At 61.5% G+C, this 12,551-nt stretch overlaps 2 protein-coding genes across 9 annotated transcripts in view; one reads left to right on the forward strand and one right to left on the reverse strand.

Annotated features, from left to right (window-relative positions):
• Positions 1–2,936, forward strand: LOC113626921 (5-hydroxyisourate hydrolase-like). 3 transcript variants are annotated; one of them, XM_027118880.1, is made up of 4 exons: positions 1–286; positions 625–806; positions 2,073–2,208; positions 2,663–2,936. In XM_027118880.1, exons 1-4 carry the CDS (start codon positions 227–229, stop codon positions 2,750–2,752), a joined length of 468 nt encoding a protein of 155 aa, XP_026974681.1. In that variant the 5' UTR covers positions 1–226; the 3' UTR covers positions 2,753–2,936. The 3 variants fall into 3 exon arrangements, with proteins under 3 accessions (XP_026974681.1, XP_026974682.1, XP_026974683.1); XM_027118881.1 differs by having other exon boundaries at positions 667–806; XM_027118882.1 differs by having other exon boundaries at positions 2,073–2,198; positions 2,663–2,771.
• The window catches only part of DRC4 (dynein regulatory complex subunit 4), a 22,433-nt gene continuing 11,551 nt past the window's right edge, over positions 1,670–12,551 (reverse strand). For all 6 annotated transcript variants that reach the window (XM_027118877.1, XM_027118876.1, XM_027118875.1 and 3 more), the window contains 7 exons: positions 11,171–11,225; positions 10,341–10,546; positions 9,717–9,884; positions 9,280–9,366; positions 7,297–7,506; positions 5,641–5,706; positions 1,670–3,354 (listed from right to left, as the gene is read on the reverse strand). In XM_027118877.1, the coding sequence (XP_026974678.1) occupies positions 3,205–3,354; positions 5,641–5,706; positions 7,297–7,506; positions 9,280–9,366; positions 9,717–9,884; positions 10,341–10,546; positions 11,171–11,225 (942 nt within the window). In that variant the 3' untranslated portion in view covers positions 1,670–3,204. The remainder of the gene's footprint in view (positions 3,355–5,640; positions 5,707–7,296; positions 7,507–9,279; positions 9,367–9,716; positions 9,885–10,340; positions 10,547–11,170; positions 11,226–12,551) is intronic.

Below are 12,551 nucleotides of genomic sequence, written 5' to 3' on the forward strand. Positions count from 1 at the left end.
ACCCCGATCGCCTACCCCTCCGCTCCCCCCCACCGTGAAGCCCCCTGGGCCCCTCCAGGTGGGCACCGAGGTGAAGCCGCTGCGAACCAGACCGGCCTCACCCCTCCCTGTGGTTCCGCCCCGAGTTTGGTCAGACACGTGGCCCCCGGGGCCAGGGAGGGGCCCGGGGAGGTTCTGGGGGTGGCAGCGTGGTGTCGCCACCTCGCCAACCCCAGTCCGGCCCGGCATGAGCTCTGGGGTCGCCCTGCGGCTGCGGACACTCCAGCGACACCTGGGCTCCCCGGAGGTAGGGGGACAGGCCCGAACTCGGAGCCCCTGAACTCTCCTCCACCTGGGGCTAAGGGGACAGAGCTGAGTTCCGGGAGAAGAACCCCGTGTGGCCACCCACAGCCGGCAATGACTGAGGGAGAGGCCCCTGGGTGTGGAGACCCCGTCAGTGCTGGGGGGAGGGGGCTGCTGGGGGAGGAGGGGGACAGGTCAGCGACCTGCATGGCAGTGTGTCACCGCAGCCTGCGCTGGCTGCTCGGCAATTCCACCCGCAGCTCCTCACCCAGGGCCCAGGGGCAGTTTGGGACTTTGTCCCCCGGGGCTGTTTACACCGACTCCGCTGCCTCATAACGGCAGGTGTGGACACAAGGCAGCTTCCCTGTCCCTCTCGTGGCCCAGGGCAGAGGTATGGAGCCGGGCAGCAGCCCGCTGACCACCCACGTACTGGACACTGCCTCAGGGCTTCCGGCTGAGGGCCTCTGCCTCCGTCTGTCCAGGCTCGAGGACCATGGCCAGCAGTGGACCGAGCTGAGGAAAAGGTAGGAGGGCGGTCTGGGGCAGGATTTGAGTCCAGATCACCTCCCTGCCCCACGCCAGGGCAAGGGGTGCGGGCCTGGAGGGCAGGGAGCAGGGCTCGCCACAGCCAGACAGTCCCCCTGCAGACTCTCGGGGCCGCGCTTTCAACAGGCTGTGTAGTCCTGGTCAGGGCCACAGAACGTGCTGGGACAGCTGACAGCCCAAGTGCCCGCTGCAGGGGGAAGAGGGGTGTGTCTCTTCCTGCAGGCTGGGCCGGCCGAGGCCTGAGGTGGGACCTGAAAGGCCTGGTTGTCACTGACTGACAGGTGACCTGTGCGGGGCAGCAGGCGGGCACTGGACGTTCTCTATATTCTCACTGCACCCTGTGTGCAGACACCACAGGCACCCCTTTCCTAGACTGGGGGGCGAGGGGGGACGGCTGGGGCAGCAGGAGGTGTCCGCTGCCTGGCAGCGCTACCCCTGCCCCAGGCCCAGGCTCTGCTGGGGGACGCCCAGCCCAGACTGGCAGGTGTCATGGGTCAGCTGTGAGCAGTTTCCCCCGACCCTCCCGCTGGCGTGGGCTGGTTGGCTGGACCCCAAAGGTTCCAGGCCTGAGGGTATGGAGCCTTCAGAAAAGCCGGGGGTCCAGGCCCCGTCTGCGCTTGGAGGAACACACGGAGTCCAGGGCGGGGGGCGTACAGATCCACTCCCAACCACACCCCCTAAACTGCGCTGGTAAATGCCACCCTTTCTGATCACAGCGCAGACGCTTGCGAGCATGGCTGCAGGTGCCGGGGGCTCCGAGGGAGCAGAGGCCCTCAGAGCCTCCACTGGTGCCGCTGGAAACAGGCCACCACGCGGATGGCGATTTGGGTACAGTCACTGAACCAGAAAGCCACACGCAGTATATTAAACAAAAAGTACACGTTATAAAACAGTGTGACTAGTACAACCCGTTCTTAAAGTTTGTAAATGAGCATATTTACACATAGAGAAAATCTGAAAGGTACACATGCCAGATATAAAGCGATTATTGCTCACGGGGTAGATTGTGGGAACTTTCTCCCTTCTGCTTTTCTGTGATTTCTCAAACAGTGCGCAGTGTCCCTGGGCTGCTCCAGAGCCCCAGGTCCTGGAGGCTGTCCTGCTCCATAGCCGCCCAGGCCCGCTCACCCGAGTCCCAGTCAGGCTGCGGGGACATCGGAGGCCGGTGGGCACGCAGCCCCGGGGGACCCAGGCCGGGAGCTCCTCAGCCCCCTCTGCAGGGACCCCCCCCTTTCTCTCCCCAGCTACACGGACCCTGACGGCCGCTGCCCTGGGCTCCTGCTGCCAGGCCAGATGAAGGCGGGCACCTACAAGCTGTCCTTCGACACTGAGGGCTACTGGCAGAAGAGGGGCCGGGAGAGCTTCTACCCGTACGTGGAGGTGAGGGCCAGACGGGTGGAGGCCCATGACTCACCGTGACCCGCAGGCCGGCCCTGCGCCTCCACTACCTCGCACCTGCTTTGGGCTCCCAGAAGAAAGGGGTGCCGGGCTTGACCACGTCACACCCGTCCCTGACCTGCTCCGGGGTCAGGCTGACTCAGCCCCTGCGGACAGAGGTTCACCCAAGCCCCGTCCAGCTCACTGTCCCCCTTCAGTTGACCTGTTCGGGCGGGACCCCTTGGGAACCTGCAGGCCCAGGGCCCCTCAGATCGCGTGCTTTCTCTGGGGAGGACCCAGCCACACCCACCACCCCCCAGCTGGCCCTGGGGCTCCTGCCCCCCAACTGCATCCCCAGGTCAGCCGTCTGGGCTGCTGAGTCCATGGCAGCACTGAGGCCAGGCTGAGTGCGCTCCATGCTGGCCCCTGGCTCCCCCGGTGTCCCCTCTGCCCGCAGGTCGTTTTCACCATCACAAACGAGACCCACAAGTTCCACGTGCCGCTGCTGCTGAGCCCGTGGTCTTATACCACGTACCGAGGGAGCTAGCGGCTGACCGGCAGCCGGCCTGCGAGCCCGGACCCGTCACCACGGCAGGCTGAGCCGCCCCCGACCAGCAGGGCAGGCTTGTTGCTCACGGGCACCAGGGTCACACTTCCCAGGGACGTTCTGGCCCCGATTCCCCAGTGGCAGCTGTCACTCGGGCTTCAATAAAGTTGCTGCTGGCATCTGCGAGGCGGCTGCGGTCACTAGGCACGCTCGGCTGGAGCTGCCCAGCCCCAGGTGGGATGGGGGCGGGTGTGCGCACAGAGCTGGCGGGCTCGGGGAAGGGGCCGGACGGCATCGTGGGCCCTGGGGGCGCCTCTCCACACAGCCACGCAACAGGACACGCAGCACTTGTGAAAACCTTCATTTGCTGACGACGCACGTCTACAAAACGAATACCTGCCGTCCTCGGTGCGTGAGGTGGGTGTCATCCGGGCAGTGGCCCCGGGCAGGGGCTACGTTGGGGTGCCCACGAGTCCTGCGGGGCCCTGGCCCAGCGTCTGCCCGATCACGGCCGTCTCCAGGGGCTTGAAGCCCACGTTGTCCAGGGGGACCCCAAAGGCCAGGAGCTTCGCCTCATAGGTACGCAGCAAGTCATTGTGGGCCTGTGGGGACACAGAGGCCTCAGGGGAGGGGTAGCCGGGGCTGACCCTCGCTCAGGCCCACCCAGCCCCTTGGAGAGCTAGCCTTTACCAGGTGCTCACTACACCAGACCCAGACCCTCACACGCTTATTTAAATTTGAGAATCTAATTGGCTTTACTCATGGCAGCATCCAATCTAGTAAGCAGAAGGGTGCTCCGAGGAGCTATACAAAATGGAGGCTTTCATGGGCACAGGAGGGTGGGACAAGGAAGTTAAAAGGGTGGGCACCTTCCCTGAGGGGAGGCAGGGGGTCTTAGGCAGATCACCTCCCACTGCTGATGGGTTTAAATTTCCACTCTAGGGAGAGGCTAAAACTTCAATTAGGTATTAAGTCTTGGTAGGGTTCACATAAGTGACTCCGTTTAGGACCTGTTGTTTCTTTTTAACAGTCCCCCCTTTTGATCAAACTCTTAGCCCGAGAGATATCAAAATTTTAAGGCATTAGTGCCGCTCACAGCTTTTGCTGATTCTGTTTGGGTTTTTGTTTTTGTTTTCCCGAATCTCTGGGATTCACAGGTCAAGACTTCGGGTTCACATTTTTTAAGTCCGTCATTCCCCACGTCTTTTTCAATATTCCAGTCTTAAGGAGATCATTTGCTTGGTGGTTAGTGGCTGCAAACATGCATTTAAAGCTTTTGGGAAAACATAATGCACCAGGAGTATGATTATGATTATTATAAGGAGGACAAACCCCAGTGTTTGGAGTCCTCAAGGCCAAACCAATCAAAGGCCCCACGGAAGGGGCCATCCTTTTAAGCCAAGTGACTTGCCCAGGGGTCTTATGTAGCTGAGTTTCCACCTCCGCACAAGAGTGGGTCCAGATGAGCCGGTGGTGATGGCCATGCACAGACACCTCCTGGCTCAGCTGGAAGACAACCAGAGGCTTTCCTTCTGTCGAGAACAACTCTGGCCCGAGTCTGAGGACTTTTATCGGGCACCACCCAACCACTTCATGTGCGGGACCTCGGGTAACCCACAATGGAAGATGCCCCCACCATCCCTGTTTCACGGCTGGGGAGACTGAAGAGGGTGTGCACTCAGAGCAGGACTGTGGTTTCAGTTCCTGGTCCCTTGCAAGCATTTCTCACTCAGGCTCAGCATCCCTGCCTTCTCAGGGATGACCCCCCTGCCTTGTCTACTGGCATCTATTCCCTTCCCCCATCCCAGAAATGCCGAAACCTGGGCAACAGCGCTGGCAGGGCCAACACAGACAGGGTTTCTGTGCCCCCATCCTTTAAAAGCAGATGTTTTTAAAAGGGCACATTTCGCCAGACGGTTGCAAGCGTTTGAAGAGCTGATGCATGCTACGTGCTCAGAGCCTGGCCTGACGCAGAGCAAAAGCTCAAAGGGGCTCCTTGTCCCCGGCATCGGCAAGACAAGGTACTGGGAGCTGAGAGCAAAGGGTGAGCCAGGGCCGGGCTCCAGCACGACTCAGGGGCTGGGCCCTGGCCCTCACCCACCTCTGGGGTTCAGCCCTCCCCACAGTCAGATGTGGGTTACGGAAATTCCCCCAAGAATGCATATAAGTATCAGGGGTTCCCAGAGCACCTGGGGAGGGCCCTGTGGGCAGGGAAGGCCCAGGGGACTTGGTCACCATGGAGCCCAGTGCCCATGACGGGCACTGCCTTCACGCTGGGGCTCCACAGCCCAGGGCTCACATCTAAGTCACGCGCGCGGGGTGCTCGCCCTCGGGAAGCGCGTCTGCAGGCAGCACTGTGTCTGCGTCCCCACGGGCCAAGCACTGACAGAGCTGCGGGCTCAGCCACAGAGCTGGGGACGCTGGGTGCAGGCACAGACGGCACCAGGGTCAGGGCACTGCACTCCCCAGCTGCAGGAGGCCTCTGTGTGGCTTTCACCAGACTCAGAAAGGCCTTGGAAGACGTGGATGTGACTCTGAGGGAGCAGAGACCCCCCCCCCCCCCGCCCCAAACCGCCCCAGAGGCCAGGCTAGCGCCGTGGCACCAGAGCAAGGGCCGGACAGGGACACAGGGACAGCCTGCTGGACAGGACGCCACGCATGCACTGGGCAGGCCCCATCAGGGACACCAGGACAGCGTCGGAGCCATGCGGATGTACTCCAGGCCACCTGCAGGCCAAGTGACCCTGAGCAGGCGCAGGCCTCAGACTGTGTCAGCACCCAAAGGTAAAGATCAGGTGGGGTCCTGGGTGAGGAAGGGGCCTGAGGGAGGGGTGTGGAGCCCCGGGCAGCTGGCAGAACATGGGGGAGGGGTGGGGGTCTCCTCGCACCTTGCAGACCCGGGCCAGCTCGTACTGCAAGTCCTTGATGGTGCTGTTCTTCGATTCCAGAACGTCCTGAGGAAAGGAAGGTGTCAGGACGTCCACACGGGGAGCGGCTGGTGTGGAAAGGTCTCCAACGGAGACAGATCTGCGTCCCCGTAAGGAAGCTGCCCAGAGGGTGAGAAGGGGCAGCCTGGCCTGCTTCTGGGGCCACCCCGGCTGCCAACGCCATCCCAGGGAAAACCCCCTCGATTCCCCACCTGCCCTGCCCTGGCCCCCAGGCACAGCCATGGTGACTGCCACGGACGGCCGAGTTTTTATCCCCTCACCCTGGTCGCTGGCAGCACTGGGTCGCTGGCCCAGCTGCAAGACCGGCTGTCCTTCCCAAGAAGGGAGCAGGAAAGCCCTCCTCCCCTTTGTGATCCACACACAAGAGGGACAAGAACAGAGACGAGCCCCCAGACTCAGGACATGGTGATGCCGGCCCAGACGAGGCCCCACCATGAGGCTGCACTACCCCAGCCCCGAGAGCCGAGCCTGGGTAACTTGGGTCCTCCAGGCACTGCCACCCACTGAGCCAGGGCCATCGCTCCCCTGTGAGCAAACACCTGGTCTCAGCCAGAACCCTGGGCACGACATCACCTCGGACCCCAGCCCCCTCCTCCACTGGTGACGAGTCATCCTGTCAGCCCTGCCCACCCTCTCCTGCCCTCCTGTTGCCATCTGAGGCCTGTAACCCAGGAGATCTGCTTCTGTGTGAATGAAGAGTAGGGGCAGACAGGGCCCTCCAGCATGGAAGGACCTTCCGTGGAGTCACGGAGGCCAGCTGGGGTCTGTGTCCGTCTCCTAGACCCCCAAGGAAACCGTACCTGGGGCCACCTCAGGCCTGGCCGCTACAGGTCACCCAACTGGCCAGGATCCCAGAGCCAGGCCACGCTTCCCTAGCAGCACCAAAGACCCCTTGTCCGTCATCACCCGTTTTCTTCTGTGGCACGTCCCACCCAGGTCAGGGAGCAGAGGGACAAGGCCAGTTCCAGGTAAGGTCACCGCCAGGGGCAGCAGGGCTTCTGCCTGCTGAGCCAGCGGCAGTGGCAACTGCCGTCCTGAGTCCTCAGCTCACCCTGCTGGCTTGTGGGCACCAAGGCCTCGTCTGTCTTTTTACTGCTGTGCCCCATGCCCAGGACAGTCCCAGCCCAGAGGAAAGCCACACACGACTGCAGACTCTCGAGTGAACAGACGCTCCAGCCTCCGTTCAGATGTGACTCCCTCTGGGAAGCCTTCCCAGCAGCCGTCACAAAGGCCACCCACGGCCCTGCATTCCCCCTGCCACGGCCTCAAGCAGCACATCTCAGTGTCCCAGGCGGACGGCGGCCGTGGCCTTGGCTGAGAGGCTAAGCTGGAGTGGGCAGTGGACTCGGGCTCGAAGGTGCCGGGAGGCGAAGGAGGGGCCGGGGAAGGCCTCAGAGACACCAGGACAGAGCCCGGGAACCTGGGGAGCCCGATGGCTCACACAGGCCTGGGCGCTCGGGCCAGCAAACCACAACAGCCCCTCCCCGAGGTGAACTGAGACTCTCCACTGAGGGACGGAGGCTGGAGCACAAGACAGGAGCCCCGACCGGAGCCCAGGCCGCCGGAAGCCCCTCCCCGGGGGCCCCTGGGACCGACCTCCAGCTTGCGGGACACGAGGGTCAGGGCCGCAGGGTCCAGGTTGGAGGCCGCCAGCACCTCGTTGAACTGCACCTCCTTCTTCTCCACCGCGGTGGCCAGGGCCTGTACCTTGCGCTCCAAGACGAGGTTCTTGAGGCCCACCTTCTGCTGCACCTCCAGGATGGCTGCGGTGAACTTCCGGTACAGCCCGTCCCGCTCCTGCTGCACCTGCGGGATGGGCCCGGGCTTCTCACTGGCAAGAAGGCCCTCCCGGCTCTGCCCCGAGGCCACGGCACAGCACCTTCACCAGCGCCCGGCCACGGGCAGGTGGGTCTGAATCTTCTACGCTGCCTGAACCCCACTCTGTGACCGAATTAGAGGTGTGCGGCTGTCCACATCATGGGTGGCAGGAGGAAACACCTCTGGGAAGGTGTCTCAGCAAGCCACAGGGACCCTAGTACGAGCTGCACAGACCCCCTGCCCTGGGTCTGGGCAGCAGGCTCGGGACCTGATCCTCCCCGTGAGGTCCAGGGCCGCAGACCCAGCAGTGTTGGGGTGGGGGCCCCTTGGAGGTCCACTCCCTCTGCCAGCCCCAGACCCTGGAACACAGGTCTAGAGCGAGCACTGGAGCCACCCACCTGTCCACCAAGGACAGTGTCCTTTTCATCTCCTTTAACTTTTAACTGTGCACCATTAAACAATCAAAACTGAGCAGGGGTGTAAAAAGGAAAAAGTAAACGCTCCTCAACCCCACTTCCCAGAGGCCACCATCTGAGCATTTGCTGGGACTCCTTCCAGAATGCTCTGCACTGCCGTAAAAACACACATCACTGCTAGGAAGAGGAGAGGGCTGTGCTGAAACCCTGTAGGACCGTGTCTTTCTAACTACAGGATCATATTCTCAAGATGTGCTTCGATCCAGTCCCCGTCCTCTGCTCTTTAAAACGTGACGAGTCTGGTTTCTTAGGGGCGCTGCCTGCCTCCCCTGCTGCAGACGACATGCAGACAGAAGAGAAGGTGGTAGAGTCCCCTCCCCACTCACGGGGAGCCGCGTCTCCCTGGTTGCCTACGGACCCTCCCCTCAGCTGCCCTCAGCCTCCGGGACCCTCGGAGGCTCCTTGAGGATGACTCTTGCTCTGACCGCTTACGGGATGTCCTTTCCACTGTCAGTCTGCGGCGGTAGCTGTGCTAACGGCTCACACAGAGGGGGCGGCTCTGCCCTCGGCCAGGCCCGGGGCCAGACCCCGGGACCTGCAGGCAGGGAGGGCCATCTCTGCAGAAAAGCACGTGCAGTGAGACACCTGCCTGCCACCCAATCACATCAGCGAAGACCTGGTGCCGGCGGAAGTGGCCCCTTGGGCACTGTGGGTGGGGCCACAACTCTGAACATCCCTCCCGGCAGGCTATCTGCACCCTGAACGTGAACCTTCTCGCCCAGCAGTTCCCCTGCTAGGAATCGACTTCCCTGAAAGGGATACACAGTTGCACAAAGACTAACTTAAAAGGATGCTTGTAACAGCAAAGGACTGAAACAGAGATTTCAAATGTGACCCGATCGGAGAGACGGCACACAGGCTGAGACGAGAACATGGGCGCTCCAGACGCCCTCACTTCTGGGAAGCGGTGTCCCTACGCCGGGACACACAAGAGTGTGGGAGGAGAGTCAGGAAGCTCTGACCACTTGTGAGCACCAGCGCACGGCCCCAAGGCCCTCATGTTTGCACCCACAGGCTTGCTTACAACGCACACATAAAGATTTCGGACTTAGAAACACACACACAGATGAAGAAAGCCCTTCCTTCAAGGGGCCAGGCCACCTCCACGCTTCAGAGGAGAGCCCCAGGGGACAGCCGTGGGCACCACCCGCTCCCTACCACTGACCACCCTCTGAGACCCGGGCTGGCCGCCCACCGAGAGCCGCGCAGAACGAGGAGGGCCACGGGACCTCCAGCTGCCAGAGCCGGGCGCCCAGCCCGGCACCCAGGCGTCCCGGGAGCTTGCCTGGATGAAGCGCTGCTCCAGAACCTCGTGCTCCCACTGCAGGCTCTTCAGCTCCTCCTCGGTGACTTTCAGACGGGCTTTCGTGCACTGGAGAGAAAATGGGGATGGAGGAGAGAGCACTCCCGACTCAGGCACCCACACAATGCAGCTCCCGAGCAACAGCCAGGCCAGGTGAGCGTCAGAGGGAACCAGCTCCCAGGCCTGAGGGGCTGAGCCACCAGGGCAGCCCGCCGGGGCCACCCATCTCCCAGAACAGGTGCCAGCCTCACGTGCCCCAGGGCCACCAGGCCCAGGAAGGAGGGGCTTAGCGCCCCTGCCCTTCCTGCCCCGAGGGCCAGGCTCCGCTCTGGTCCTCAGGAGACGCCTCCCTGCCCTTCCTGCCCTTCCACACCCAGGAGGAGGTGCCAGGGAGGGCCAGGAATCAGGCAGAAACCCACCAGCAGGATCTGCTTGTCCCTCTTGTAGCCCCCGAGCTGCTTCTGCATCTCGCTCATCTCGTCCCGAGCCTTCTGCAGGGGGTCTGCCAGGAGCCTGTTCTGCGCAGACACCTCCATCATCTCCTTCTCCAGGTGCCTCTCTTTCTTCCGCATGGCCTCCATCTGCTCCTGTGGGCACGAGGGGTGGGGGGTCGGCAGGCAGGACCAGGGGCTCCCCTGCCCGCAGAGAATGGTCCTGCCAGCACCGTGAGGACCTACATCTGTTTTCTGTGTAAACACACAGTATTTTTTCACCGTTTTAACTTATTCTGAATTTTCTAGTACTTCAGCCTCCGTGCAAATTGAGAGATTACACTTTGCTCATGACCCCCAGAGGACATCCTCCACGGCTGCCAGCACTTGGGTGACGATGACGCCCCTGTGCTTCCACCTGACCTTTGACATATCCCAGTGCATACAGGTGTATCACTTCCCTGCCACATGAGGGTTAGGGCAACAGCCGGACCGCAGCCACGGCTGTAGCAGGCAACACAACTTGTGAGCTTCGATCAAGGGCAGCTGAAGGGTCAAATGCTTCTACAAGCAGGAGTGTCGGCCCAAGGGGGCTGGGCACTCCAGCAGCACCTTGAGGGAGTTGATGAGAGCCAGGTTGTTGAGGGTGATTTCGCTGTAATAGTTCCTGATGTCCGTGAAGGCCTCCTCGTGGCGCTGCATAAGCATGCTGATCTGGCCGTTCTTCCTCTCCTCCACCTCATGGATCTCTGTCTTCCTGCGCAGGTCAAGCTCATCCCTAAGCATCCTGACCTTCTTATCGTACTTGGCCTCGATTTCTGAAAGGCAGCAGCACACACAGCAGCTGAGCAGAATGCTGGCCCTGTGGCTACGAGAAGAGATGGCAGCTGTGCCCAGGGCCGAGAACACCCACCAGGACGAAGGCCTCACCAAAAAGCAGACAGCAGGACGGGGCGGGGAGTTGCTCCTGCTCTGTGGCACCAGCGCACACACCACCCTACCCTCCTTGCCCGTCACAGGCATTGCTAATCAATCCCTGCCTCAGGGATCCCAACAGCCGAGTGTCACCCAGTCCCAATGGGCTCTAACCACGGCCAGCCAGCCAGACTACGGGCTCTATCAGTAAACCAAACAGACTTCCGAGGCTGGAGCCTCCGCAGGCCGGGAGACCTGGACGCTGCCCACGAGGCTGGATAACTACCGCCTGCTTCTAGGTGCCGCTTCGTGCCTGAGGGTGTGGGCGGGTACTGGGTGGTCCTCACAGCCTCCCACCTCTCATGGAATAGGGTGTTCTGGGATCCTGAAGAGTCCACCAGCCTCGCTTTGCACGTCTGAGCTGTTTTAACTGGTTTATGTGCCCGGTTAGCAAGCGCTGTTGGGCAGTCCCTTCCTGACGGGAGGGGCTCTGGGGCCGTCTTACACGGAGCGCGGGAGACGCTGACCTCGCACCTGCCGCTCAAAGTCCTTGCGTATCTTGGTGATCTCCTCAGTGTGTTTCTGCAGAGGTGGAAGTGGCCGGTCACTGGAGGTCAGACGGGACGGGACAGACGCCGGCCCCTCAGCCCGGCCCCTCGCCTCACTGGCAAGGAAAGCCCGGCTCAGTAAACCTGTGCTGCTTCTGCTGGGCCCCCCACCTCCGAGCTCATGGACCCAGCCCGGAATAACAAGGTTTGGTAAATTCCACATTTGATAATGGACTTCCCTCAGCACAGGTCACCTCGGAGCTGCAGAGAATGTTGACAGACATCCCGGCCGCTGGCCGTGCCCAGCCCTTCCCACCCTGCCCAGAGGCTGGACAGCAGGGGCCAGACCCACACAGAGCTGCCGGCTCCCCACTGTCGGCTAACCTGCTTTGGCTTAGAACACCGTTACAAATTATTTTAATAGACAGTTATAAATTCTGAATAAAAAGTTTAAATTAGACTCTAGAGCAGTGTTTTCACTCAGAGCGGCACTCTGACCGTGTACCTACTCCACGCCCAAGGCCTCGCGTAAGCAGAGAGCCCGCACCGCTGTACTTGTTGGAAGGCAGCCCACTCTGTGCTTCTGTCAGAAAGACCAGACCGCCCTCAAGCGTCCAAGACTTCAGCTCCCTCAAGCTTCACGGCAAAGTCTGCAGTGTTACTGATTTATTTCCAGATTCAGTTGAGGCTGGGCCGCCTCCAGACATACACAGAGGCAAGTGCACTGACAAAGTCTTTCAACCCACAGCCAGGAACAACCTTTGAAAACCAAAGTTGGACACACCCTCCCTTTGCCCACGCCCTCCAGAGGCCCCTGACTCAGTCCTGTCCCCCAGACCCCTCTTTCCTCACTCCTGGGGGCCGTGGCACTGGTCCATCCCCAGCCCTTCTCAGGGCCTGGTCTCCCCCAGCCCTGCCTTCCCCCCATCCTTGCCCGGGTATCACCTTCTCAATGAATTCCCAGAACGCATAGAAAAATGCAACCACCCTGGTTCCCAGCACCTTCCTGTAGCACTAATGCCCGCAGACCTGCGACACAGGTTTGACAGTTTATTTTGTCTTCTGTCTCAGGGGCAGCCTCCCCATTCTAGACCATCAGCCGTGCGTGGGCAGGCATTTTGTCAGCCCCATCCTCTGTGTCCCCAGAGATCAGAACCGCGCCCGGCGCTTAAGAAGGAGTTCCAACCTCCACCTGGAACCCCGCCGCCTCCCTCAGAAACGACCAAAGAGTCTCAAAGGTCAGCGAGGCACTTGAGAGCACAGCTCACGGGACAAGCTGCTGTGGCTGCCGAAGGGCTGGAGGGCTGCTCACTTCAGGGGCCGCGCGTGCGTCTCTGGGGTCAGAGGTCAGCAGTATGCG

Source organism: Aethalodelphis obliquidens, unplaced genomic scaffold (genome assembly GCF_003676395.1).
Source record: "Aethalodelphis obliquidens isolate GAN/ISIS:26980383/991018 unplaced genomic scaffold, ASM367639v1 scaffold20, whole genome shotgun sequence".
In the NCBI taxonomy this organism is placed as follows: domain Eukaryota; kingdom Metazoa; phylum Chordata; class Mammalia; order Artiodactyla; family Delphinidae; genus Aethalodelphis; species Aethalodelphis obliquidens.